Below are 24,763 nucleotides of genomic sequence, written 5' to 3'. Positions count from 1 at the left end.
TTCTAAACGTAGCAATGACTTTCACCAAGATCCCCCAGAAAGGTCTTCTGTGAGAAAAACGCAGTGGTTTTGGGAAAGATGCTGGTTTTCTGAGATGGTGTCAGACATGAGGAATGTCCTCTCTCTTACTATGTCTCGGAAAACCTCCACTTCCTCCCAGAGAAGGGCAGAGAGGTCAGTTGGCCATTATCATGGGTGGTGGATCTCCAACATGGAGATCAGGGTTAACGTTGTGATGCCGGAAGGTGCTGCAGACAAAGATAGCCTGGTTTGGCTTATTGTTACAACCCCTCTGTCTATGGGTAGTGGTTGGGGAAACGGATATAAAATGGCCGGGTTATGGATGAGTAAGTTGTGGTTGAACGTGGGTTTACTGGGGCACTGGTTAACATAACAAAAGAAACAAGCAAAACACCACAATGCAACCGGGCCTTGTGGTGACCTAAACTAACCCAAAAATACAGTGGGTAGCAACACTCCTAACCTAAAGTTTTTAAATAGAAAACAGCACTACGTGTTGTCAATGTGTAGAGGCCTCTGTCTTACGTCTCCCAAGACCGCAAGGTAGCAACAATGAACATAGAAATGGTGGAGCTGAACCATAGGTCACAATGAACGCAAGTAGGGGGAGAAGGGAATCTAATAGACAATATCTATAATATAATAAGTATATATATACTGTATATATGATATCAAAGGAGCCAGCAATCCTATCAAACTCCCTAGAGACCCAAGCAGGGTTACCCTCAGCAGACAAAAATAGAGAGGGCTAGCCAGGCCAAACTGGCTTTTAATTGTGTGGCAGGCCTCCCTCGCCTACCTTACGGTCCAGTTTCTGTGCAGTGTTGCGGTTTTGCATTTTTTAACGCAATATGCAACGTGTACATTTGGAAGGCTTTAAAGATTTTACTGGGGGGAAATGAAAGAAACCGATTTTTGGAAGATAGTTTGATCTGTATTTTAGGAATGAGTATTTCTGAAGAAAAGGGAAGACACGCACATGGCTGCCATCCGCCGCGGTTCCCACTTCAAACCTGGCCGGCAGACATAACATCAGCATACTTCAGTTTGCTCAACGCCCAAATCAACACCGACGGTCATTTTTAGGACTCCTTTGGAATGCAACGCAGGAAATTCCAACCGCACCAAACATAAGGACTCGCTAACAGACCCCATATAGGAACCCGGAGGGCTCGAAGCGTCCTCCATGGAGGTGAGGAAATAGTTTGGTCAAATATACGTTTGAAGAAAGAAAAGCACCAAACATGAGGAAACATCAGTTCCTGCTTTAGATTCTCCTGGGACCGGTTCCCGTATCCCCCCCTCCCCCCCCCTCATCCTAACTGCCAGAATGGGCTGCTGCTGCTCATTCCTCTCTGATTGACTACAGGATATTAGGCCAACATTTCCCTTCTTCCTTAAACAAGGAAGAAGGGAAATGTAGGTATTGCATCATTGGTCCATCAAAATGAGAGTGCAGCAGTAGCGCTGATGAGTGACTTCCGAATACTTTAGCAATAACACTGAATATTACTGGTACTAAACTATTTTTAACTGGAGGCCGGCAGAATTTGATGTGATGAATGAGCTGGGGTGGGTCTAGCAGACCCCCCCCCCCCCCCCCCCCCCCACACACACACACACACATTTGGTCTGACTAACTCTGAAAACAGTGTTTTTCTTTTTCTCTTATTCAACTTATTCAACCTTCACATTCAGCTACACGTGCCCCCCTCTCTGTCTGAACATGAGGGGAAACCAATGGCACTCAAGCTAGAGAAAGAAAAGCAAATCTGTTAAATGGATCTCACAACTGTAACCCCCTTCCTACACACACACACACACACACACACACACACACACACACACACACACACACACACACACACACACACACACACACACACACACACACACACACACACATAAAGAGGCCCTCCAGTTTCTCAAAGTTCCCCAACGTTTCAGAGAAAGCAGGAGAAGGTTCTTTCCATTCCGGAGATCAATTACGGTGTATGCACGGAGAAACACACAAAGAAAAACATGCTTCAAGCAATCCCAACAAAGACATTTCGTCTGCGACTGACAAAACTTGAAATCTAAGCGTCCTAGAGAGCTCAAAGGTCATCAATCTATCAATGTAATGGTTCGACCCAAAGCACTGCAATGTTCTACTGGTGCTCATGTCAAGCAATTCAGGTATTTTTTGCATCTTCTGACTGATTATCAAGATAATAGTTGTGCATGTTGTGCAAGTTGAGTAGTTTGCGTAACATTTTGTGTACAATTTGTGTTAAATAATATTGGGAAAATGTGCAACATAAATTAGGTTTATAAAACGATTGTATTGTCACACCAGCCATAAAACTACTTATACGTGCGTGAGTTGAGGAGAGCTGAGAGCAGAAACAGCTGTTGAACATGTGGACACATTGTGTCTTTTTTCTGTAATTCTCTTAATACGCCTGCTCCAGAACCTGATCTGTTTGGAGAGAGGGGCAAGGGAGAGCGAGGAACAGCGAGAGATAGAAGGGGAGACTGGGAAAGACTTCCTTCATCTCCCCAAATTCATCAGCCCTTTCTCCTCTCGACCACTCTCCTCCCTGTAAGCCTCTCTCTGCGTCGCGTTGGCTCGTCTAGCTCCTCTCTCTGTAAAAGGACACCCATGCGCCTTGCAGAGAGACAGAGAGAGGCAACACCTTTGGCCCGATTCAACTGCATGTTGGGACCTAGGAGCTCTTGACCCATTGCATTCCTCCTTGGCAACCACTCACACGAATGTTCTCTTTGAGTCTTGGACACGTTTAGAAGAAAAGCCAGGTCGAAAGAAAAAGTATTCTGTTTGTTAAGCTACTGCAGCTACTGCTTATCCCTTTGTATGGAATAAAGAGATGATCTAACACCATTTCAGCCCGTTGTTAGGGATCTTTGAGGCTAAACCCTTGTAAGCAGGCATACCTGTCCGGACCTGCCGTCGATACAAAGCTCTGGCTCCTTTCCGTAACCGGACCAACACTTTTTAAACCAAAGGGTGGGGTCTGTTAAGGTTATCTATGGGAATAGATGTCCATCTTTCACCGCTGCCTGCATACAGACATACTCAGGTCGTTCAAGTTTGAGCATGAAGAGAAGGCCATGGATAGAAGTTGGCCGGTGAAGACAAGCCGTAGCCAAATTATCATATGAATAATCGCAATGATAACCCAAGCTATCTCAGGTGTCCATGCCAAGAGGGGAAAGTTTTCGGAGCTGTGTTGTGGTGGTGCTGATAAGAAATATAAGTCTTCCCTTCCACCCCATCCCAAGTGTGAAATACTCATTCCACATGTGGGACCAGAAAGCTGGCATGCTGACGTTTGTTTGTCCTTGTCTGCCCACAGCACCGGAGGATGCAAAAAACCCTTCCCTGCTGCCTAGTTTTCCTTCAGTCGTGCTGGTAAACTCATCCCCCCCCCCCCCCATCAACCTCCCCCATACCACTCTGATGATGTCATTCGTTTCCTCCTCTTGCCTTGGGAAAGGAACATGTATTGCCTGACAGTCGCGTTTTGGTTCTAGTCAATGATAAACACTTTAAAGTGCTGATTTAATAGTTTTGCTAAGAGAGAACAGCCAACCCAAATAAATTGAGGAGAAAAGAGAGAGAAAGAGAATCTTAACTATGAGAATGGTCACGACATGGAAGTCCGAGTTTGCGCAACAGTGCTGATCAATCAGCGCCTGAATATTTGTCTGACAGAGTTGTTAAAGTGTTGAAGATGAAGTGGGTAGAATTTAGTGGCAGCTAGCAGAACAGTCCTGGCAGAAATGGGATATAATAGTCATAACTATGTTTTAATGAATTAATAATCCCATGAAAATAATGTTTGTGTTTTTGTTACCTTAGACTGAGCCCTTTATATCGACATAAGGAAAAAGACGTGCCAGCCATGTTCTACAGCAGCCCAGAAGGGCCAAATGGCTCTAGAGAGGATGCATTTTGAAGTGAAGATTCAAAAATAGCTATCTTACTAATTAACTAAATTAAATGTATAAATCTATCAATGAACCTCATCAGTTGATGCTTGACTACTCGATGCTGTCGTAGACAATGCCACTACAGTCCATCCTTTCTCCTATGTCGTTGGAAAAGGGAGGATACTTGGATACTGCGGCGATAACCTACAATGTAGGTCATCAAAACAGCCTCTGGTGACTGATAATGTAGGGCTTCAAAACCAAAACCTGGACGCATGACAGAGGATCACATAAAGACTTCTGGAGACGAGAAATAGCTTTGCCTTGTATTGCTGTGTGTGTTCGCTCATTATAACTGGGTAATATCAGCTTTATTTTCCACATACTGGGGTATTCCTTTTCCATGTGAATGTGGAGATGAGGTCAACCAAGGAAAAAAGGAAAAACACTAATGGTCATGAAAAAACAGAAGCCACATATACGTTTTTCATAAGGATAGGGAATCAGATAGCTATCATTTAGTGGGCAGCGCTGAGCACGTAGCAATTTGAAAATCCCGTATCCTGAGTGTTCGTATGTTTTCATACATCAGATCCTCCGAGCTGAATATGAAACCTTCCCCAATGGTTTCATAACCACTTAGGAATCTAATTTGGTCAGCCGACCGTAGATCAATTAGTAAGTCGTACAGTAAGTTCATTCATATTTTCGTATGCTAATCAAAACCCCACCACACCAAACCTAGCAGCCCACCAAAACATCCAATGAATGTTCAACAGTAACCTCTGGGAAAAACAAAAATAGTAAATGGCCAAACCGTCTCAACACATGTGAAGGTGAGATTATTTCAAAGGGTTGAACAAATACAAATACCAATTTGTTTTTACTTCCTAAGTACCCCTGGCACATTTTAAGACACGTTCCGGGTGTAACCCATTCAGAATGCCTGATTCATCCCAGTGAATAAACAGGCTTGTGAAGGAACTGGGCCAGCCGTGGCTGACATCAGGTCAAGCGCGTACACAAAGTGCACCTGACCGTTGACCATTCCACTTCCCCCCCTACCAGACTTGAATCACCATGGGTTGTGAGTGTAGCACAGGGGAAATGTTTAAAAGGGTGGGGAGCAAAAACTAAAATAACAACTTCAGAGACACTAATATATACAAACCAAACAGGGGGGGGGGGGGGGGGGGCGAAATATGGATCAAAGCTCAGATAGGCACCTGGACAAACGGTGAATAGGGTTACTGTAAGTGATGCTTAAGGAAATCTTTACGTCTATTTTATATTGAGCCATGCCTCTTGTGCCTAGCCCTGTGTCTCTGGGAAACCAGGCTAGCCGTGTAAGGACAGGACTCATGAGGGATGGAGAAGGATCTACTGTACTACGTGCCGTCTGTTGAGTTCCCGTACGCAATGTGGACACTATTCTGGTGTGTCAGCCGCCACCGCAGGAAACCCTGACTAAAGTGTTAAAATATTGACCATCTGTTGCTATGTCGTCATTGGTCTGGCGGGATGGTGAATGCCGTCTGACTCCTGACTAGGGTCTCTGACAGATAGTGGTTTTACATTACATTAACTGCACTGGTGTGTTAGTGGGAGAAAGCCCCCTAACTCACACAAACACACGCACATTTTCCATGCTGACTTGAGTGGGTTCCTGCCAGACTAGACAGGAAGGTCTTCCCCCGGTGTGTGTGTGTGTGTGTGTGTGTGTGTGTGTGTGTGTGTGTGTGTGTGCGTGTGCGTGTGTACGTGCGTGCTTGCACAACGTAGATGTGGGTGGGTTTGTACACACATGGTGGGTGAGTGAGTCAGTTTAAATCTCCCAGACAGCAGTGTGTGTGTGGAGGAGTTGGAGTTGGGGGCCACTTGTGTCGGCTGTACTATACCAGACCTGCCAAAGACATTAGCACAAATGGCGCATAGGGGGGCTCCCCGTTTCGCAGCTCCCCGGCTGACTCAGGGATACCGCCTGGGTCTCTGCTGGGCACACTGGAAGAGTTGAGGCCTCCTGTGCTATGAGCTCATCCTGTCCCCCCAGAGGGCCTCATGCTGCCTGCTTTCATAGGGCTATTCTGGACCTCTTCATGGACGGTTCTGTGTCTGGGTTTATCACTGTTATTAGTGATTTGATAAGTGCTATTTAAAATGTATTTCTTGCTTTTCCCCTAATGCTAAGCACATCTGCGTGGCACAGCCCCGGGTAAAATTGTGTACAAAAGGTGTCCCTTTTCTGTTGAGGTTTACTCAAACTCAGTAATCCAGGGAATACAACATGAATATTACATAGCTGCTTGCTTAAGAGTAAAGTCATGTTTACCCTACTCCCTTTCAGAAATGTTTGTGTTTGTGTGTGTATGGCCTTTGGGGAGTTAGGCTATGTGTCTCTTTACTGCTGCAGGCAGGATTTGAAGTGGAGGAATAACCTGGAGCAACTTGGAACAATAAAATAGTTATACAACTGTTCCTTCATCCTGGGCCTTTTTCCCTGTCTCCGTCTCCGTCTGCACATGTGCTGGCATGCATGTGTGCGTGCATGCGTTTGTGTGTGCCTACGTTTGTGTGTGTGTGTGTGTGTGTGCATGTGTGTGTGTGAGAGTGTGTGTTTCTCCCTGTGAACTCACCTCCAAGTTGTTCCCCACGTTACTGACGAACTTGAAGCCTGGCATGCGCTTCTGGGTGCACACGACGCCCACGTCCTCGCTGTGCTTGCAGTCGGACACACCAAGGCCGTTGGAGTTGCACAGGGCCAGACTCTTCTCGTTGCCCTGGCAGTTCACGTTATCCATCCAGATGCGACCTGACGGTGGAGCCACAATACATTAAGGTACTAAGCAGACTATTCTGATCCAGAGTCACTGGGTTCTGGGTATCGTCAACATGTCATTCATGAGAGGGTAGAGGTCTTTGCTCGAGGACATTGGTTTTGGAACCCTGAACCTTTGGGCTGGGAGTCAAACACTCTAGCTACTAGTAGACTATCATGTGACCCATGTGTCTCGAGCCCTCCCAGGAGATTGTACATCATCTACATGGTTGCATGTTTGCAGTCTGCCAGGTTGTATGGTCATGGTTATAACCCTTGTGGAGATAAATGATGTTACTGCTTTCTTGGTCCGACATACTCCTCCAACAACACATCTGGATAAGGCTGCGCCCCTGTTTTTAAAATGTGAGCTATTCTTAAGGATTGTAAAAATAGCCCGGAGATCAGTTAACATGCTGCAGGTGAATGCCTAAGGGGCAACTCGCTGGCCTGTTCAGAAACCACCATCAGTCTTCCGTGAGGTAGCCTTCGACGTATGTCTGACCTTGAAAATGCACATAAACCTCTGTCTCAGTTCGTCCACTAGACTAAACGCTGGGCTCAGGGAGCCCAGCAGAGCTACTCCTCATGTGGAGCTGTGTCCTGCCTGCTCTCTCCGCCTGACCCAGCCGCATTCCTCCACCCCCGGACCTGGGTCAGAGGACGGGATGATCACTAATAAATTAAGCCCCTGTCCTTCTGGTGTGCTGCTGGCCCCGCCAGAGGCCATGACTCATCCCAGAGGAGTGGAGCCCCAGCAGCACAGCTCATGGAAACCACTGCTGAGAAAGAGGAGAGGATCACTGTGTAGTCGGATGGGGGGGAGGGAGGGGGTCAACCTGCTCATACCTTCAATATGACTTCATTACATCCGTGTTCTCAGACACGTAGCCAGGAGACCTACACACATATACAGGCACAGACACAGACACACACGCACACACACACGCACACACGCACATCACTCATCGCCTTCTCTGGCACTAATACCAACTCGGTCCTCAGGGATTAAAAGCCTGTAACTTGAGTCACAGGCACATACAGACGCAGACACACACCTTAAATATACATGGAGGATGCTTTTCCTTGCCTTTTGGCGGGCTTGGGGTGAGGCGGTGGCATATAATGCGGCCCTTTGACACTGTAACTATGAATAATGGCTAGACAAGCCTAATTGACTTGACCTGACTGGACACACACACACACACACACACACACACACACACACACACACATACACGTACACGTTCAAGAACAAGTACACATACACACACACACACACCATTCATCCCTTCCAGAGGCCCATCATGCAGTACTGCGGTAATATACCTGAATAGGCTATGTTAGAACTATCAACGGCATGCTTCCTGGGAATATGATTTTTCACGCCAGTGGAATGGAAAGGGAACAGAGTGCACAGGAAGTGTATTTCCTGGATGGCTCCACTCAGAATCATAAGAACCTGTCAGAGTTAGACTCTGTTCTGACTCATCACCGTCCGGTTTAGGTGGGGATTGGTGGATAATATAGATGAATATTAGGATAACTGGCTGTACAATGCTAAAATAAACTTCTGAATGTGTCATTTGAAACGATAACGCTCTCTCATAAGATAGATTTGCTCGACATGTTATCCTGATAATACATTATACCATAACATATCATGGCTTAGATAACATCATATCAAAATGTTGTTTGTCTATTATCACACTTAACTGCACTTGAATGTGCACTTGCAAGTTGGAAGGCTCCACATATTGTAAGCCTGTGAATTGTTTGTTCAAGAAAGAGGAGTGAAAAAACTAAGGAGCTTTTACTGGCCCATTGACCCCCCCCCCCCCCCCAACCGTCAAAGTAGAGACTATCCTATCTCTTTAAAATCTCATCTATTTTAAAAAATCCAATATATTCCAAACGGATCACTATTATATAATGAAAGTCTTCTCCAGATGAAATGGAAAATATGACAACAAAGTTTGCTAGACGGACATTCTGGGGTATATATAATATAACAACGTAACAATATCTGTATTAAATTTCGAAAATCCTCTAAGCTACACAGAGAAAACCTCCTAAATGTCTGCCTTCACATGGGCTCTTCCTGACGAATCCCAACCAGTTAATATTCCCAGCGGGAAAACATGCTTTAATGAGGAATGGGGCACTTTGATCTCTATAGCCGTTAACACTCGTTAACAACAAGGCACGCTCTAACAGTGTGTTTGGAAGCGTGACAGTTAATGTAAAGCCATAAAGTTATTCCTACACGGAACAATGTGGAACGATGAGCGGACGTCTGAGTGCCTGGCTTCCCCGCTCATTTCATCTAGCCACCCCCCTCTTTCCCACAAGACACACACACACGCGTACACACACACACGTGCAGGCGGGCGCCACACACACGCACACACTTTCTCTTTCTGTCTCTCACTCACACATTCACACAAGTGCTGATAAGTATGTCTGTGATTTAATGGGGAAAGCACATAGGCCCCCAGGTCATTAACAGCCTGACAGACAGACAGACTGGAGAAGGGATTGAAGGGATTTTCATGGAACACATGAAACTGTCTGTACAGATATTTATATATCACTGACAAAAGTGTGTATGTGTGTGTGTTTGGAGAGGTTGGAGAGTGTGTGTGTGTGTGTGTGTGTGTGTGTGTGTGTGTGTGTGTGTGTGTGTGTGTGTGTGTGTGTGTGTGTGTGTGTGTGCGTGCGCGTGTGTGATCGCGCGTGTGTTTTTAGGGGAGATTTTTTAGGAAGTTGTGTTTGGCTTGGAGATTCACACTTATAATTATAAAAGTATTCTTCCAACGTAAGTAAAACAAAATAAACACATCGAAGAAAGAAAAATAAGCAAAGTCCCAAAGTTCAAGCTTCGAGTCTAAAGAACAAGGTTGACCAGATGGATTCCCCAGGTTTCTGTCATTGGATCACAAAATAACCTCTCTGTCTGTCTGAATGATCTCTCTCTCTCTCTCTCTCTCTCTCACCCTGTCCTTGGCCGTACTTGGCCGACGGCGTCCAGGCCTCTGCGTCCAGGTAGCCCAGCTCCCTGCACGCCACCCGGGCTGCGTAGATGGTGAAGTCGTCGTCGCACACCGTGCCCCACTCTCCGCTGTGGTAAACCTCCAGCCGGCCCTCGTAGTGCTTGCGTTTGTCCCCGGCCAGACGGAGCTGGATGGTGGGGGTGGCGTTAGGGTCGGCCTGGGCCAGACTCAGTGCCCACCACGCCAGCAGCAGTAGGGGGGCTGAGGGCAGGCGGCGGCTGGAAAGTGTGTGCAGCATGATGCGGGGAAGACCCTCCTGACAGAAACCCCCTGAAAGGACATGATGATTTTCGTTATGCGGTAGGCTGGCAGCCTTATACAACTTTAGTCTATTATACTCTTTTCAACTCTACTTTACTGCACTGCACTTTCTTGCACTATTTCAATGCTATTTTTTGTATGGCTGCAGTGTTCTCCATTTTGTGGCAGAGGACCCAGATATCAAAGCCTTTTACAGTAACCTAAACTAACTCAAGCTAAAATACATGGCAATTTTAAAGGGCTAAATGTTTTTTTTCTTTCAATGTCGGTAAAGGCAGGTAGCAATTTGCAGTACAGCAGCGTATGGCAGACGAGGCCTGGTTGTGAGATCATTGGGGATTTATGTAGAAAGACGCGTACAGTCAGTTAGCAGCCACCGGTCACGTTTGGCCAGTCTCTGCCACTGAACACAAGCGCTCAGCAAGGTCAACAGTCAGAAGCCACAGAACAGCCCAGACTCTCAGTGGCAGAGCCAGCGGGTCTGGGATGCCAGTGGATGAAAGATACACAGATAAAGACAAATTAGAAGGGGAGAAGGTGGAGAGAAAGAGGAAGATGAAATACTTGTGAGCCTAAGGGATAGACTGGGGAACGTCTCTCCTAACTCTGCATCTCTCTCTCTCTCTCTCTCTCTCTCTCTCTCTCTCTCTCTCTCTCTCTCTCTCTCTCTCTCTCTCTCTCTCTCTCTCTGTTTCCAGATGCAAAGGGATTTATTCCATTGGAAAACGTATAACATTTGCATTGCCAAAGCATAAGAAGTTAAATAAGATACATCTTAACTCTCATTACCTCTTTCTCTTCCTCTCTCGCTCTCGGGTTCTTACTCTTTCTTTCTCTCTCTTGTTCCCTATCCCTCTCCCTCTCTTGCTCTCTCTCTGTTTCTCTCTCTCCCTCTCTGTTTCTCTCTCCCTATCTGTTTCTCTCTCCCCCTATTTATTTCTCTCTCTCCCTCTGTTGTGCTCTATCTCTCTCTTGTTCCCTATCCCTCTCCCTCTCTTGCTCTCTTTCTCCCTCTCTGTTTCTCTCTCTCCCTCTGTTGTGCTCTATCTCTCTGTTGTGCTCTATCTCTCTCCCTCTCTTGTTCTTTCTCTTGCTCTCCCTCTCCCGTCCACCTCTTGTTCTCTCTCGTTTCCTCTCTGCCTCTCTCTTCTTGTCTCTATCTCTCTCTCCCTCTCTCTCTCTCTCTCTCTCTCTCTCTCTCTCTCTCTCTCTCTCTCTCTCTCTCTCTCTCTCTCTCTCTCCCTCTGTTGTGCTCTATCTCTCTCCCTCTCTTGTTCTTTCTCCCGCTCTCCCTCTCCCCGCCCATCTCTTGTTCTCTCTCTCTCTCTCTCTCTGACAGTCTAACGAAGAACAAATGTGGAATCCTGGTGAAGGGCGCAGTCCGGGCTATACGTGGCTGCTGTTATCTCTCGGCCTACCAGGGCCCAGGGGCAGTATAGGAAAGGAGGGGAATGTTCTCCTCACCTCCATATTTCAACCCGTAAAAGTGTCATGCAGGAACCAAAACCCCTGCGGGAGAGGACTTCTGGGGAGGCGGGAATGAGGCCAGTGAAGAGGAGTAGAGGGGAGGGGACGGGAGGAAGTGAAAGCAATTATAGCCGGTGGTCAAAGTCAGAGAGGGGAGAAGGTGGTCAAAATGATGTCATTAGGGACAAGTTTAACTGACAGGGTTGAACTGCACTTTCTGAGGAAAGAGAAGCACACTTATAATCCAGTAGACTTGTATTGGATGAGGAAAGTGAGGCAAGACTTCACAGAATTAGAGCTGCCTCTCTTTCTGTGTATATTCTTAGATGTATTCTAATTCACCATTGGAGACAGAGACTTATAATAAAGAGTGATTCATTAATCACTCTTTATTATAATCGTATTACTATAAAATCCATTATATAAACTGAAATACGACAGATCATATACATTTTTCTTTGCAAAGGCGAAGACCATGTCTATATTAATTATTTGTTCCACATAATAAAGTTTTAGCAATAAGCACATCTGATACCAATGCTACTCTGGAGTTCAGCTCCCTCAGTGGACTTATCCCATGGATAAAGTTGATTTGGCTACACCTACCAATGAATTACTGAAACAATGAACATGTACAAATGATAGCAATTATCAAGACTTATGTATCACAATCTAAACAATAAACATCAAATCGGAGTTGGAAATGGAAAGTGTAATCCAATGTCATACATGCAATTGAAGCCCATTTTTTTCCCCGAACAAGCGTTTAAGAACTGAACCTAATCATAAATTATCAAAAGTTATACAAAGTTGGACTATGACTACTTACTTAGCAAAACGGAGAATGGGAAGTAAGCTCCTCACGTAGCCGTCCTCAGACGAGAAAAAGCCGTCTTAAATGCCTACTTTGTAACTTGGATGATATTGGAAATAGGCACTTGAATAGATTTTCTGCACACACTGGGCGCTCATCTGTTAAAGCTCATAGTTAAGGGGTTGTCACGAAGCGCCAGTCCCACTCGTAGAATGAGTGATGCACCAATCAGCAGTCGTCCCTGTATCCTAGCCCCGCCCTACGTCGACGGAAGAGGGGTTACGAAAACAACGACTTGGCAGGCGATGGAAAAAACTGTAAGCATACTGTGAGTAGACCTTCACAATGGCCGGGTGCGTGATCGTCTACACGTACTGCAGCTCTTAACTTTCAAATTAATTAATCAGACAATTGATTAAAACGATCGATCGAAGCGAATGAGATTTTTTCAATGAGGTTACTTGAATGAAGAAAAAAGGTCAAGATGCCATAAGACTTCTTGTCAGAACTGCATACCCAAAAGTATTGGCAGCAATGTGGATTAACGTTACTTAATGATTTAATACAAAACCATGATGTGCTAAATCACGCTGCAAATCAAGAACTATTTTGTGGGTCTGACACGGTACTTTCCCACTTTGACTGGCATGCAATGGAATCCTATTACCCCACCTAGTGGTCATAAGATATAGACCCGATGGACTTTTTGTCTGTTGCAATGAAAAGCCTCACCGATCAGGATGAATCTAAATTAATGCAATACACACACACACACACACACACACACACACACACACACACACACACACACACACACACACACACACACACACACACACACACACACACACACACACACACACACACACACACACACACACACACACACACACACACACACACACACACAATGTAGCGATGCAGAAATACAAGTTGTACCATTCAATCAAACTGGCAAGTAGCATTTATACCTTCAACATTTATTTAGGAATGCTTTATGCACAAAATATAAACGGTTAACATACAATCTGGCGTATTCACTTCTGGCATTTTATAAACATTAAAGACAAAAATGCATATCATTTTAGTATAAAATATACACAAATTGTACTGTCACAATGTTTTTTTCCCATTTCAAAAGCACCTTTAAACAAATGCAAAGCTGACACGATAGGATAACACGCATATTGAAACCAATGTGATTTTGCAACAGCATTTGGCAGTTGATTGTTTTGATCCATGAACACACCTTAATTTAAGTTATAAACAGTTCCTTAATTGACCCAACCCTTGTGCTGTAACATTGAGATTAGACCAGGACATAACTTGGTGGAATCTGAAAAAATATATATTCACATGGTCTTTTGATGAACCAGTATAACCCTGCTTTGAAATCTAAAAGTGCAGTTATTCAATGTCCTAACAACTCCCTACTTTGTGCTGGATAGTTTGTGAGTGGAACGTTGGCATCAGATTCAGAACCAAAGTTGGCAAAGAGATTGGCACAAGTTTTCTTCACAGAAAACAAAAACGAAACAAAAGGCACATTAGCAACAGTTGGTTTTACAGAAAAAGAAAAAAAAATACCTTCATTTTAGACAATATAGAGTTTTTATCTCAAAAAGATTACTGGTTTATAAAAGACATGTTTCTTTTATACCTAAATACACTTCAAATCATGCAAAATGAATATGCAACAATATAACTGATGATCTGTGTATGTCTTTTTAGGTGCTCCATTAAACAATTAAAATATTTATACAAATGTAGGGCCATATCATGTATGTTTGTATGTATCTAGCAATGCAGAATTGTCAGGTAGAATCCAAAAGGCAAATTATTTACTAGATTGTGGAGAATTTCACTTTTGATACAAATAGTAGCACAAATAATACTATGTGCCAAGACATAAATAGCACTTGCATATTTGCACTTAGAAAGGAAGTCAAGAAACAATACTTCAAGATGAAAAAAAGTGTACAAGCATAACATACTGTGGTCGGTTTATATATACTTTATACTAGCTAATCCTTCCCTGTGAAATATGATATCATCAACTTTACAAATTACACTATAGACCAAAAATAAGTTAATCAGTCTAGGCTGCCTCCCAGTATGACATACTTATTATTTTTGTCGACTTATGAAGACATATTGCACACATCTCTCCCACATACATTTAAATGTTATTTTTAATGATACATGTAGTATAAAATGGGATCCAATTGCTCAGTGGGCGTGTGTGGGTTTTCGTTCTGTAATTTTGTCCACATTTAGCCTTTAGACTGGCCTAAGAAGGGGGTCAATAAGAGTTTATTCTGCCAAAAAACTGATTGCATCTAAAAGACACATTTAATCCTCATTCCTCCTGCTTGATTAAGGAGGATTAAGTTAAAATGGGATGTGATTAAACAGAGTGTATTGTGTATTGATAATTTAGGATTTGAACATCAATAGTATTCTTGAATAGAAATGATTGCATGGCCACATGGAAGTTGTCCATGTATTTTTCTGCTTTTCGTCCTGCCAGAAGATGCCAGAACACTAGATCTCTGTTAGCCTGACCCCATCTATGTTATAGACCTATAGGTCTCACACAAAACGTGGAGTAAGTAAACAACACGTGTCTCAATAGTACTTATTAAAAAATATATGTCTATGATAAAGACAATGATATGACACCATTTGCCTTTGTAAACGCTGACAGAAAATGTGTATCTTCAGCTTTAATATTGCCATCTCGTATTTATTGAAGCAAAAAAAAAAAAGGTATACAATTTCTTTCTCCAAACGGAAAATAATTTGTGCCAATGCGTGCTTGTGTACTATTTACATGCCAGGTGGAAGAGAAAATGGTCTGGGGATCCTGGCTTGATCCAATGCCCTTCAGTCTGTTCCCAGTTTGGCAATCAGTTCATCACAGATTTTGGTCAATTCTTCAATCTCCTGATTCTGTGGGAGACGGGGGAGAGGGTTATCCACATATGAAGACTTCAAAAGGAATTGTTGAGTGGAACATGTGGATAGGAAAAAATGTGGAAAGATAGAGAGAGACTTTCGAACCGTGCCAGACTGTAATTAAAGGCCAGCAGATGTGTTATTTTCGACGGGGAGTTCTACTACCTTTTGCTGGACAGCTCTCTCCAGGGAGTCCACCTTCATCTGCTCCTTTCTCAGGCTGGCTCCCAGGGCCACGCCCTCAGAGGCAGCCTTGGTCCTCACCTGGGCTATCTCCTCGCTGGCCCTGCGGAGAATACAGGGCAAAGAAGATTGGACACTTGTGGCCATACGTGGGACATGACTTCAAATAAATGGTACAGACGACACCATCGTAAAAAGTGGAGAAATTGCATGTTCATTTCTTCCAAAAATATTTAAAATGATAAATCATCAAAAGTTGTTTTTTCTGAGGAATCATTCAAAAACTTTTTCCCTCATTACATTATCAATTTTCTTAGCCCTATCTAGATTTAAGGACCAAGATAGGGCATAGGGTAGTGTGGGAGAAGGATAGTGAATTATTTAATGTGTCGTGATTCTGGGTTCGATCCCCAATGTCTGCTACCTACCTTATAGCAAGACCCCCGACCCCATACCTGCTCTTAAGCTACCTATATCCAATGTACTTTGCTTTCAATGAAAAGCATCTCCTAATATGTTAGCAGATGTTTAAAGCTCAGTTTTAGTCAATCTGTTCAAACTAATCACCTACAGGATATGGTTTAACCGGGGAGATCTTCCGGTCCAAATCTCTCTTACTTGTCGAGTTTCTCCTCGGCGTGGATCTTGAGTGTGTGGTACCGCTGCTCCTCCTGCTTGACCCTCATCAGGTACTCCTGCGCACATTTCTTCAGCACCTCCTCGTTCTAGGGAGCAGAGAAACGGGTCTCTTAGCTCTCGGTGAAAGGATGACGGCTGGTGCTAGTTCTTCGACGACGGCCTGACTTAAACTTGGACTGACCTTCTTGAATCCCTCCAGGACCGTCTTGAGGTTCTCGTACCTCCTGAAGAGATCGGAGAGGGAGCGCTCCACAGAGTTGAGGTCGGCCATGGCCTGGTCCCTCTCCATGGTCAGCTGCCTGACCGTCTTGTTGCCAGACAGGGACTTCTGCTGCTGTTCATCCTCTGGTGGCGACCAAGCACAATCACAACCGGTGAGAAATCCCTGATTGTTAATGAGCATGACTACTGAGATACTGTGTTTAGTGCGACGGCTAATCGCAAAACAGTGGGACAAGCGTCACATATATGGAATATTGAAAGAGTGAAGAACATGATATTAAATGACAAATTAAAGATCTATGTCATAGATCTGCATCAAATTACATTTTTACACGTGTGGATAGAATTTCTTTTAGCATCTGTGAGGCTTAAATTGTTATACTGGTCAAGTGTGCTTGGATTTGATCACCTAACCTAACCTAATGAGATAGGTAACAGATAGAAAAGGATACAGTACGTCACATGGATGATTATCAACATTGAAAAATATGCTATAAAAGGAAATATTCCACCAGGGGGCGACATTACTCACCAATCATCTGTGCAACAGCTCTCTCATATTCTGCAACTATTTTCCTGTAAATATAACATATCCCCATATAGTACAGTCTTCAATATGTTATTTGTTTTAAATTACATGCATATATAAATACTAAATATTTCCAAACATTATTTTTTAAAAAACAAACCATAGAGCCATGAATTGAACTGAATGTGAGAGATCCATACCTCATCTCCATCACCTCTTCTCGGCTCTCCTCGTACCTCCGTTTCCAGTCGTTGGCCTCCATCTCCTTAGTGATGATCTGATCCAGGACAAAAGTAAAGGTTAGCTTATAAGGTATCAACTGCTTGGAGAAGGCGTGTGTGTTTGTGCGCAGTGTGGCAACCCGGCCCAGGCCAATTAAGGATATTCAGAGCACCTGAAGAACAAGTGGAGAAGCAGGGCTTAAATAGCCCGCTTCTCCACTCATTCGGGGCTCTCCCAGCCCTGGAGCTCCTGCAAGGAGAGACCGGTCCTCGTGGGTGACGGGATTCCACCCACGAAGGAGGGGACCGTTGATTCCTCCCGAGGTTTACGTTATTTGTGTTTTGAGAGACTTTTATGTTCTGTAATAAACATGCCTTTTTGTGGCTTTTCACCAACGAAATGGTGTCCTGTTTGGGAGGAGGTGCTTCGCTCAACGTGGCGGGTTGCCACAGCGTGCATGGGCGTGTTTGTGTGTGTGAGATGATGACCCACCTCCTCCCTGATGAGGGTGAGCACGGCAGCCTTGTCCATCTCACTGAGAGGCAGGCCGTCCTGGGTGAAGATCAGGGTGTCCTGGTCCTCGCTGGACGGGACCTTGGGGAGCTGCTTCACAGGGAGCTCCTTGCTCTGAACATCAGAGTTGACAAGAGGTAAACCGTTAAAACAAGGGACTTGGTGTAAACAGAGTAGTAGAGAAAAGTAGAGAAAAAATCAGTAGAGAAAAGATTTGTTCTTATATATGTAGATCTAAGTATCTAAATCTAAATATATTGCATAATATTGAAATATAGCTAAATGACATGTCAAAGAATATTTTTTATATACATTTTTTTAAAATGTGTGTTAATGAGGCAGTACATGACATAGTTATGGAACCTACTATTTGGCGTTTCAGACTGCAGGGGTCATCATCCTCCAGGATGTCTGATGTTGTCATCTTGGGCCCTACAGACAAGCCAAGTGGGTATGAAACTAAGGGTAGACATTTCTTACATTATTTTTTGAATATATCCTTTTGAATGCCATTTCATTGGATACCATAAATACTAATGTTAAAAAATATCAAAAGTACAAGCTTGTTGCATGGCACCAATTCCCTGAGCTTTATACAATTTCAAAAACAACTCTTATCCCACACAAATTTACTTGGTCTATTCCCTCTGCCAGTACACCGCCTATAGCCTCCAGAATTAGACTGAAAGAGACTGTGATTCATGGATGCGTGTTGGTACATCAGTATCAGATTCCGATTATATAAGCGTCAGTTCAACCTTAACTAAAATCCCAGCAGCACGCCTCATTTCTGTGTGTACCATCTAATCGTTCGACCATGATCTGACGGACCACAGCAGAGCCATACTGTAAATACCATTGGTGATGGTGATGTCACTGCTGGGCTGAGTGGTGACCAGTCCTTTACTGCATTGTGTGTCCGCCTTGTCCTCCTGTAGGTCCGCCGTCTGACCCATGATGGCGGTGGAAGCTAGCTTCTCCTCATCCGTGGCGTGATGGACTCTGTGAGTCATGTCTGGAGCCACAACAATAACCTCATCCTCCTCCTGCAGACACATTCGAAGATGTCAACGGTCCACTCAACCACATCAGGTACCTTTCCAATGTAAACATATGTTACTAACAAAACAAGTATCCTAACTTAACTAATACCCACACCACCTCTCTAACCTAATACCTAAACATAACCACCAAGCTAAACTAATACCTAAACCACCTCCCTGACCCAATACTTAAACTCATCCATCTAGATATTCTAATACCTAAACTTCCTACCAAGTAGACCTAAATATCTATAACCCAATACCTAAACCTAGCCAACTCTCCAACCTAATTCCTAGACTGAACCAGCTACTTATACCTAAACTTCCTACTTTACTACCTGGATGTGTAGAACCTAATACCCCCTCTCTAAACCAATGCTAAACCATTTCAACCATAATGCAAACACAACCGTGTGTGATTAGGGGTGGGAGGTACCGTCTCCCTAATGGGAGCTGAGTCAAAGTGAGACTATATTGAAACCAAGAACACTGCAGAGCTGGACACACGGATGCTTATCTCAGCTGCGTGCGTGTTTGGTTGGGTGCCTGCGTGGTGTATTTGGGTGGGTGCCTGCGCAGTCTGTTTGGTTGGGTGCCTGCGTGGTGTATTTGGGTGGGTGCCTGCGCAGTCTGTTTGGTTGGGTGCCTGCGTGGTGTATTTGGGTGGGTGCCTGCGCAGTCTGTTTGGTTGGGTGCCTGCGTGGTGTATTTGGGTGGGTGCCTGCGCAGTCTGTTTGGTTGGGTGCCTGCGTGGTGTATTTGGGTGGGTGCCTGCGCAGTCTGTTTGGTTGGGTGCCTGCGTGGTGCGTGTGTGTGTTCAGCTGAAAGTCCACCTTACTGCAGTGACACTTGAACACTTTTTATTACTCAGCGGCATTCTTTCCTCCCACACACACACACACACACACACACTGAAACCGACACATACACAAACACACTTTACCTGACTGCAAACATCAGGGACCGAGGTTTGATTCTCAATGTTCTTGGTCTTGCAGGCGTTCCTATAAAAAGGCAGCACAAGAACAAAAGTATAACTAACTTGTCAAGTGTTTCCACTCAACAATATCAAATTGAAACACAGATGCATGGGAGCAGGTGTGAGAGAGCGCAGACAGCCAGTGAGAGAGAATGACAGAGTGCAGAAGGCATTGAAAGGCTACTTACAACGGAAAACAGAAAAGCTTGGCCCGCTCAGAGGTCCTGAGGACAGCAGTGGAGGAGGAGGAGGAGGAGGAGGAGGAGGAGGAGGAGGAGGAGGAGGAGGAGGAGGAGGAGGAGGAGGAGGAGGAGGAGGAGAACCAAAGCAGGTGGATAGAGGCAGGATGAAGAAAATAATGAAGGATAGAGGGATGCAGAAAGTGATGGGAGAGAGTGATGGGAGGAAAAAGAAAGGACGGAGAGGAGAGAAACGAGGGCCAGTGAGTGACGCGGCGTGTTAAGATACTTAAAATTAGAATCTGGGGAATGTCTCGCCTTGAACAGGCCTGTGTGAGCTGAGAATAGATGTGCCATCAGAGCTGTGGACAATTAAGTCTTTATATATTTATAAATATGTAAACATATAAACACTCGGAATAACATGCACTAACTGTTTGGCATGCTTCCAAGGATTGTTTTCTGGTGCAGGGTCTCAAAAGTAGGCCAGAGGCTTTGTTATTTGTGGTTGAGCAGTTAGGTTTCAGCTCTCCATACAGTGTGGCTAGCTCAGCACACCGTGCTTCTATGGGGCATTTAAATCAAGGGACGGCACAAACTTACGTGACTGACCGCTCCTTGTTTTTCTTGGGGAGTTGTCTGACTTTCTTCTCTGGCTGAGGCGTCGCTTTCTCCTTGGCCACTTCGGTGACTTTGCTCTCGGGCGGAGGCGCCCCCACGGTGGGCTCCTCGTTGCTCAGTCCCTTGGAGGGCTTGAAGGGGTCCACAGAATCGTCAAAATTGTCCGGATCGAATTGATAGGAGGACTTGGGAGGCGTGGGGGAGCTGCCCACTGCGCTGTTGCTCCCGAAAGGATTGAAGTCGGGGTCGTCCCACTGGCTTGGGTCAAAGGTGTTCTTCGACTTGGGAATGGGAACGTCGTCCAGGCTCCCGGGGTCCGACGCCGTGATGGATGCAGCCGCTGCTGCTGGCTCAGGGGCCGGCTTGGGAACCTCGTCGGGTACTGTGGGTTCTGGGGCCGGTTTGCCGGAACCTCCCGCTACCTTGGGTCTTACTTTCTTACCGGGGACTTTAGTGGCCGTCTTCCTCCCGCCTAGCCTCTTGGGGGGCGGCTTCGTGACTTCCCCCTCGTCCAGACCAAACTCCATTTTCACAGCCTTGGCCTCCACCGGCATCTCCGGCGCCTCCGCCGGCATTTCCGCTTCTTTGACCACGGGCTCGGACGCGGAGCCGATGGGCTCTAGTCTGGGCCGGAACGCGGGGTCGCAGGGCGGGGGCGTGTTCTGGATCTTGGATCCGCCGCTCATGAAGGGGTTAAAGCTGTCGTCCAGCTGATCCGGGTCGAACTTGTAGTTGGCCTGGGGAGGCTGAAGCTCCGCCTGCTCGTCCTCGCGGGGGGTCTCATCCCGCGCTGCGTTCATCTTCAGGGGCGTGAGCTTGGGCTTAGGGGCCGGTGTGGTCGGGGGGGGCTCCGTGTGGCTGAGGGGGCCTTTGAGCTGGGTTTCAGGGTCAGCGGCGGGGAGGGTCTCCGCAGGCGGGTCTGGATGCGTGCTGCCTGGAGGCCCACTGGCCTCGGTGGAGGCCTCCTCCGGCTCTGTGTTCATATCTGGAGCCAGGGCTGGGGCATCAAATACTGGGGCTGGGGCAGGAGCAGGAGCTGGGGCTGGGGCATCAAATACTGGGGCTGGGGCAGGAGCCAGGGCTGGGGCATCAAATACTGGGGCTGGGGCAGGAGCCAGGGCTGGGGCATCAAATACTGGGGCTTGGGCAGGAGCCAGGGCTGAGGCATCAAATACTGGGGCTGGGGCAGGAGCTGGGGCTGGGGCATCAAATACTGGGGCTGGAGCAGGAGCTTGGGCTGGGGCAGCGAATACTGGGGCTGGAGCTGGAGCTTGAACTGGAGCTGGTGGTGGAGTCAGAGCTTGAGCTGGTGGAGCTTGAGCTGGTGGAGGAGGTGGCGTTGGCTCTCGGGGCGGTAATACAGTTTGAGTTGTGCTTGGTTCATCTAATATTTCCGGCTTTCCCTCAGTCGGAAGTGTGTCTGGGGCTCTCGCGGAGGAGGCCGAGGTATGGGGGGTTCTCTCCTCTGGTTCTTCCTCCTTCTGGGTTTGGATTTTGATGTCCAGCGAGGCAACCAGTGCAGCCGCCGGCTCGTCTTGACCCATGACCCCGAGTAATGGGTCCTCTACACCCGCAGGTACGGTAACTACCAGGTGTTCTTCCGGTTCCCAATCTGGAAAGGACCGGAGACGAGACAAACACCAGTCAGCACAGAAGAAGTAAACCATTGGACACCAAAAGTAATTTTGTGCCTTTAAGAATCTGCTGTTTGTGGGGTCTGGACAATCAAATCTAAACATAAAGTCAGTGAGTGAGTGAGTGAGTGAGTGAGTGAGTGTGTGTGTGTGTGTGCTGGTTTTAGGGCTGAACGATTAATCAAATACAAATCAAAATCGCGATGTTATAGAACGCGGTATGCAAATTGCAAAGGCTGCGATTAAAAAAAAGAAAAGAAAGTGATTTGTTACCGTTACTGACTGGAAGGTTTATAATATAAATTAATCTCAACACATCGGCGTGGCCTAAAGGAAAGAGCAGTTTTTAAGTTGACTGCTTCCAATGTTGTGTTGGTCATGCTAAAGAATGATTTATTTATTTTTTGGTGAATAATACCCAACATAAGGAACTTAATAATTTTAATAAATCGTATGGCGTCACATTAGTGCCATAATTCACTAATGTGATAAAAGATGCATTCGGGCGTATTACATTTTTCCACACGCGTAGATATTAACTGCGAGCGCGCAAATGATCTCTGCGCGCGCAAAACAGCCTCTCGCGCGCGCAAATTACCTCAGCGCGCGCAAAACAGCCTCTCGCGCGCGCAAATTACCTCAGCGCGCGCAAAACCTCACGCGAAAGATGTTTTTACGCTCTCGCTCGATTTAATTTTGGCACTATGGGGGAGGGAACCAAGGCAGGGCGGGCTTTCCTATGATTGGCTGTTTCTGAAGCGCGATATTTGATTGACAGCCCTCCTCAGCTCTCCTCTCATTCAATTCTGAATTGTACAGTTAATGGCTGAAACGATAGTTACTTATTGTAACTCTAGATTCTATGAGTATAGGGGCAGCCTTTTAAGGCTATCGATATTGGGTTATCCCTAGGCGTGAGCCGTAGCACTGAAAATTTGTAATCCCCGACCACCAACAGCGTGGGCCTCAATAACGTCCGCGTGCGGCGTGCCTCAACGACGTCCGCATTTCGCAGATATAGTCGGGCGCCGGCGGACGTTCTGCTCCCAATAAACAGCTTTTCTTCAGCTATTTAAAGGACAATGAGGCCGACACTTCAAAGGCTGCGCCTATACTCATAGAATCTGGAGTTACAATACGTTCAGCCATTTACTGTACAATTCAGAATTGAATGTGAGGAGGGCTGTCAATCAAATATCGCGCTTCAGAAACGGCCAATCACGTTTGGCCGTTTCACGTATCGCCCTGCCTTGGTTCCCTCCCCCATAGTGCCAAAATTAAATTCGAGCGAGAGCGTAAAAACATCTTTCGCGAGAGGTTTTGCGCGCGCTGAGGTAATTTGCGCGCGCGAGAGGCTGTTTTGCGCGCGCAGAGATCATTTGCGCGCTCGCAGTTAATATCTACGCGTGTGGAATAATGTAATACGCCCGAATGCATCTTTTATTACATTAGTGAATTATGGCACTAATGTGACGCCATAAAATCGCACATTAAATCGCAATATTGGTCAAAAGAATCGCAATTCGATTATTTCCCCAAACCGTTCAGCCCTCGTTGAAGCAGCCTCACCTGGCGGTGTCTGATTGGACTCTGGGGCTGGTTGAGGCTGCACACCTGTTGCCCATTGAGTAATCAGTGTGCACAGGTTAGACCAGCCGTCACCCCACACAGTCAGAAAGAGAGCTCCTGCATGGCAGTGGAGCGCCCTAGCCATCGGTATTAAAACGTATAATTAACCGGATTTAACACCACCACCCTGCGTCCTTTGTTTAGATGAGCCCAAGAAAAGTCCCTTATGTGGAGTCGGGCAGCCACCGAGGTGGCGTGTAATAACCAACATTTCTAATGTCACCATGGCGATGTTTTACTTTAAATATAATGTCAATTGGAGATAATGGTAGTGGAGGACAGTATGATAACCGCACTGTACAGTTATTAAAAGAAAATGTATATTTTTGTGTGATGAGCAGCAGAACAGCAGACAGACTGTAGTAAATAACACCAGGAGAGGGCCACAGAGATGACAGCATATTCCACCACGTCTGTCATTCTCACCACTTTCATGCGATATTATGTTGCTAGGAGACGAAAGACTGCCTGGCTTATTTATATCCACATCAATGCGGCACATCGTGTTAACGACAAAGCACAGATTTGATTTAGAGAATTTAGATGTGCTCAAACATGCCTATATACAGAGAACTGTTCAAAGAAAAACGGGCTTTGTTATAAGCCTGTTTCACAATATAGGGTGCTTTTCTTTGACCAACGATGTCTTCCTCTGCTTTGTCTGTGAATGTGTAAGAAGTGATAAAACGAGTCCTGGGTGTGCGTGCACGAGAGATGTAGAGAAGGAGAGAAAATGAGAGGGAGAGTGGGACGGCATGGGAAAAGTAAATGACATATCTGAGGCTAAATCTATTTGTAGAATTACTTTCATGAAAACTAATCTTTGGTCAATTATCTGACCACTTTGTCATTCAAATTTGATTATCTCTAAATCAATTGAACATTTTACCGTCCCATCATATTCACTACAACAACACTGTCCCATGAGACTGTGTGTAAATTAACCAAATCTCAAGACCAATCATTAATGCATGTCTCTTGCAAATGGATGGATACTTGCTCGTAGGTATTCAAACTGTAACCATTGCTTCCCGGGGGGGGGTAG

General features: G+C 45.6%; 2 protein-coding genes across 6 annotated transcripts in view; both read right to left on the bottom strand.

Annotated features, from left to right (window-relative positions):
* The window catches only part of loxl2a (lysyl oxidase-like 2a), a 29,175-nt gene extending 16,628 nt beyond the window's left edge, over window positions 1-12,547 (bottom strand). The window contains exons 1-3 of the mRNA XM_030374439.1: window positions 12,383-12,547; window positions 9,769-10,095; window positions 6,591-6,766 (exon numbers count right to left, since the gene is read on the bottom strand). Of these exons, the coding sequence (XP_030230299.1) occupies window positions 6,591-6,766; window positions 9,769-10,063 (471 nt within the window). The 5' untranslated portion in view covers window positions 10,064-10,095; window positions 12,383-12,547. The remainder of the gene's footprint in view (window positions 1-6,590; window positions 6,767-9,768; window positions 10,096-12,382) is intronic.
* A 779-nt stretch (window positions 12,548-13,326) lies between these two features.
* Window positions 13,327-24,763, bottom strand: part of tacc1 (transforming, acidic coiled-coil containing protein 1) — a 31,716-nt gene continuing 20,279 nt past the window's right edge. For all 5 annotated transcript variants that reach the window (XM_030374436.1, XM_030374433.1, XM_030374434.1 and 2 more), the window contains exons 3-13: window positions 20,438-22,067; window positions 19,620-19,680; window positions 18,490-18,679; window positions 18,001-18,065; window positions 17,613-17,747; window positions 17,099-17,175; window positions 16,902-16,945; window positions 16,329-16,492; window positions 16,127-16,233; window positions 15,491-15,611; window positions 13,327-15,319 (exon numbers count right to left, since the gene is read on the bottom strand). In XM_030374436.1, the coding sequence (XP_030230296.1) occupies window positions 15,254-15,319; window positions 15,491-15,611; window positions 16,127-16,233; window positions 16,329-16,492; window positions 16,902-16,945; window positions 17,099-17,175; window positions 17,613-17,747; window positions 18,001-18,065; window positions 18,490-18,679; window positions 19,620-19,680; window positions 20,438-21,999 (2,592 nt within the window). In that variant the 5' untranslated portion in view covers window positions 22,000-22,067 and the 3' untranslated portion in view covers window positions 13,327-15,253. The remainder of the gene's footprint in view (window positions 15,320-15,490; window positions 15,612-16,126; window positions 16,234-16,328; window positions 16,493-16,901; window positions 16,946-17,098; window positions 17,176-17,612; window positions 17,748-18,000; window positions 18,066-18,489; window positions 18,680-19,619; window positions 19,681-20,437; window positions 22,068-24,763) is intronic.

The sequence above is a fragment of the Gadus morhua genome, chromosome 13 (genome assembly GCF_902167405.1).
Source record: "Gadus morhua chromosome 13, gadMor3.0, whole genome shotgun sequence".
Lineage (NCBI taxonomy): Eukaryota > Metazoa > Chordata > Actinopteri > Gadiformes > Gadidae > Gadus > Gadus morhua.
This window is presented reverse-complemented; position numbering and strand designations above follow the sequence as displayed.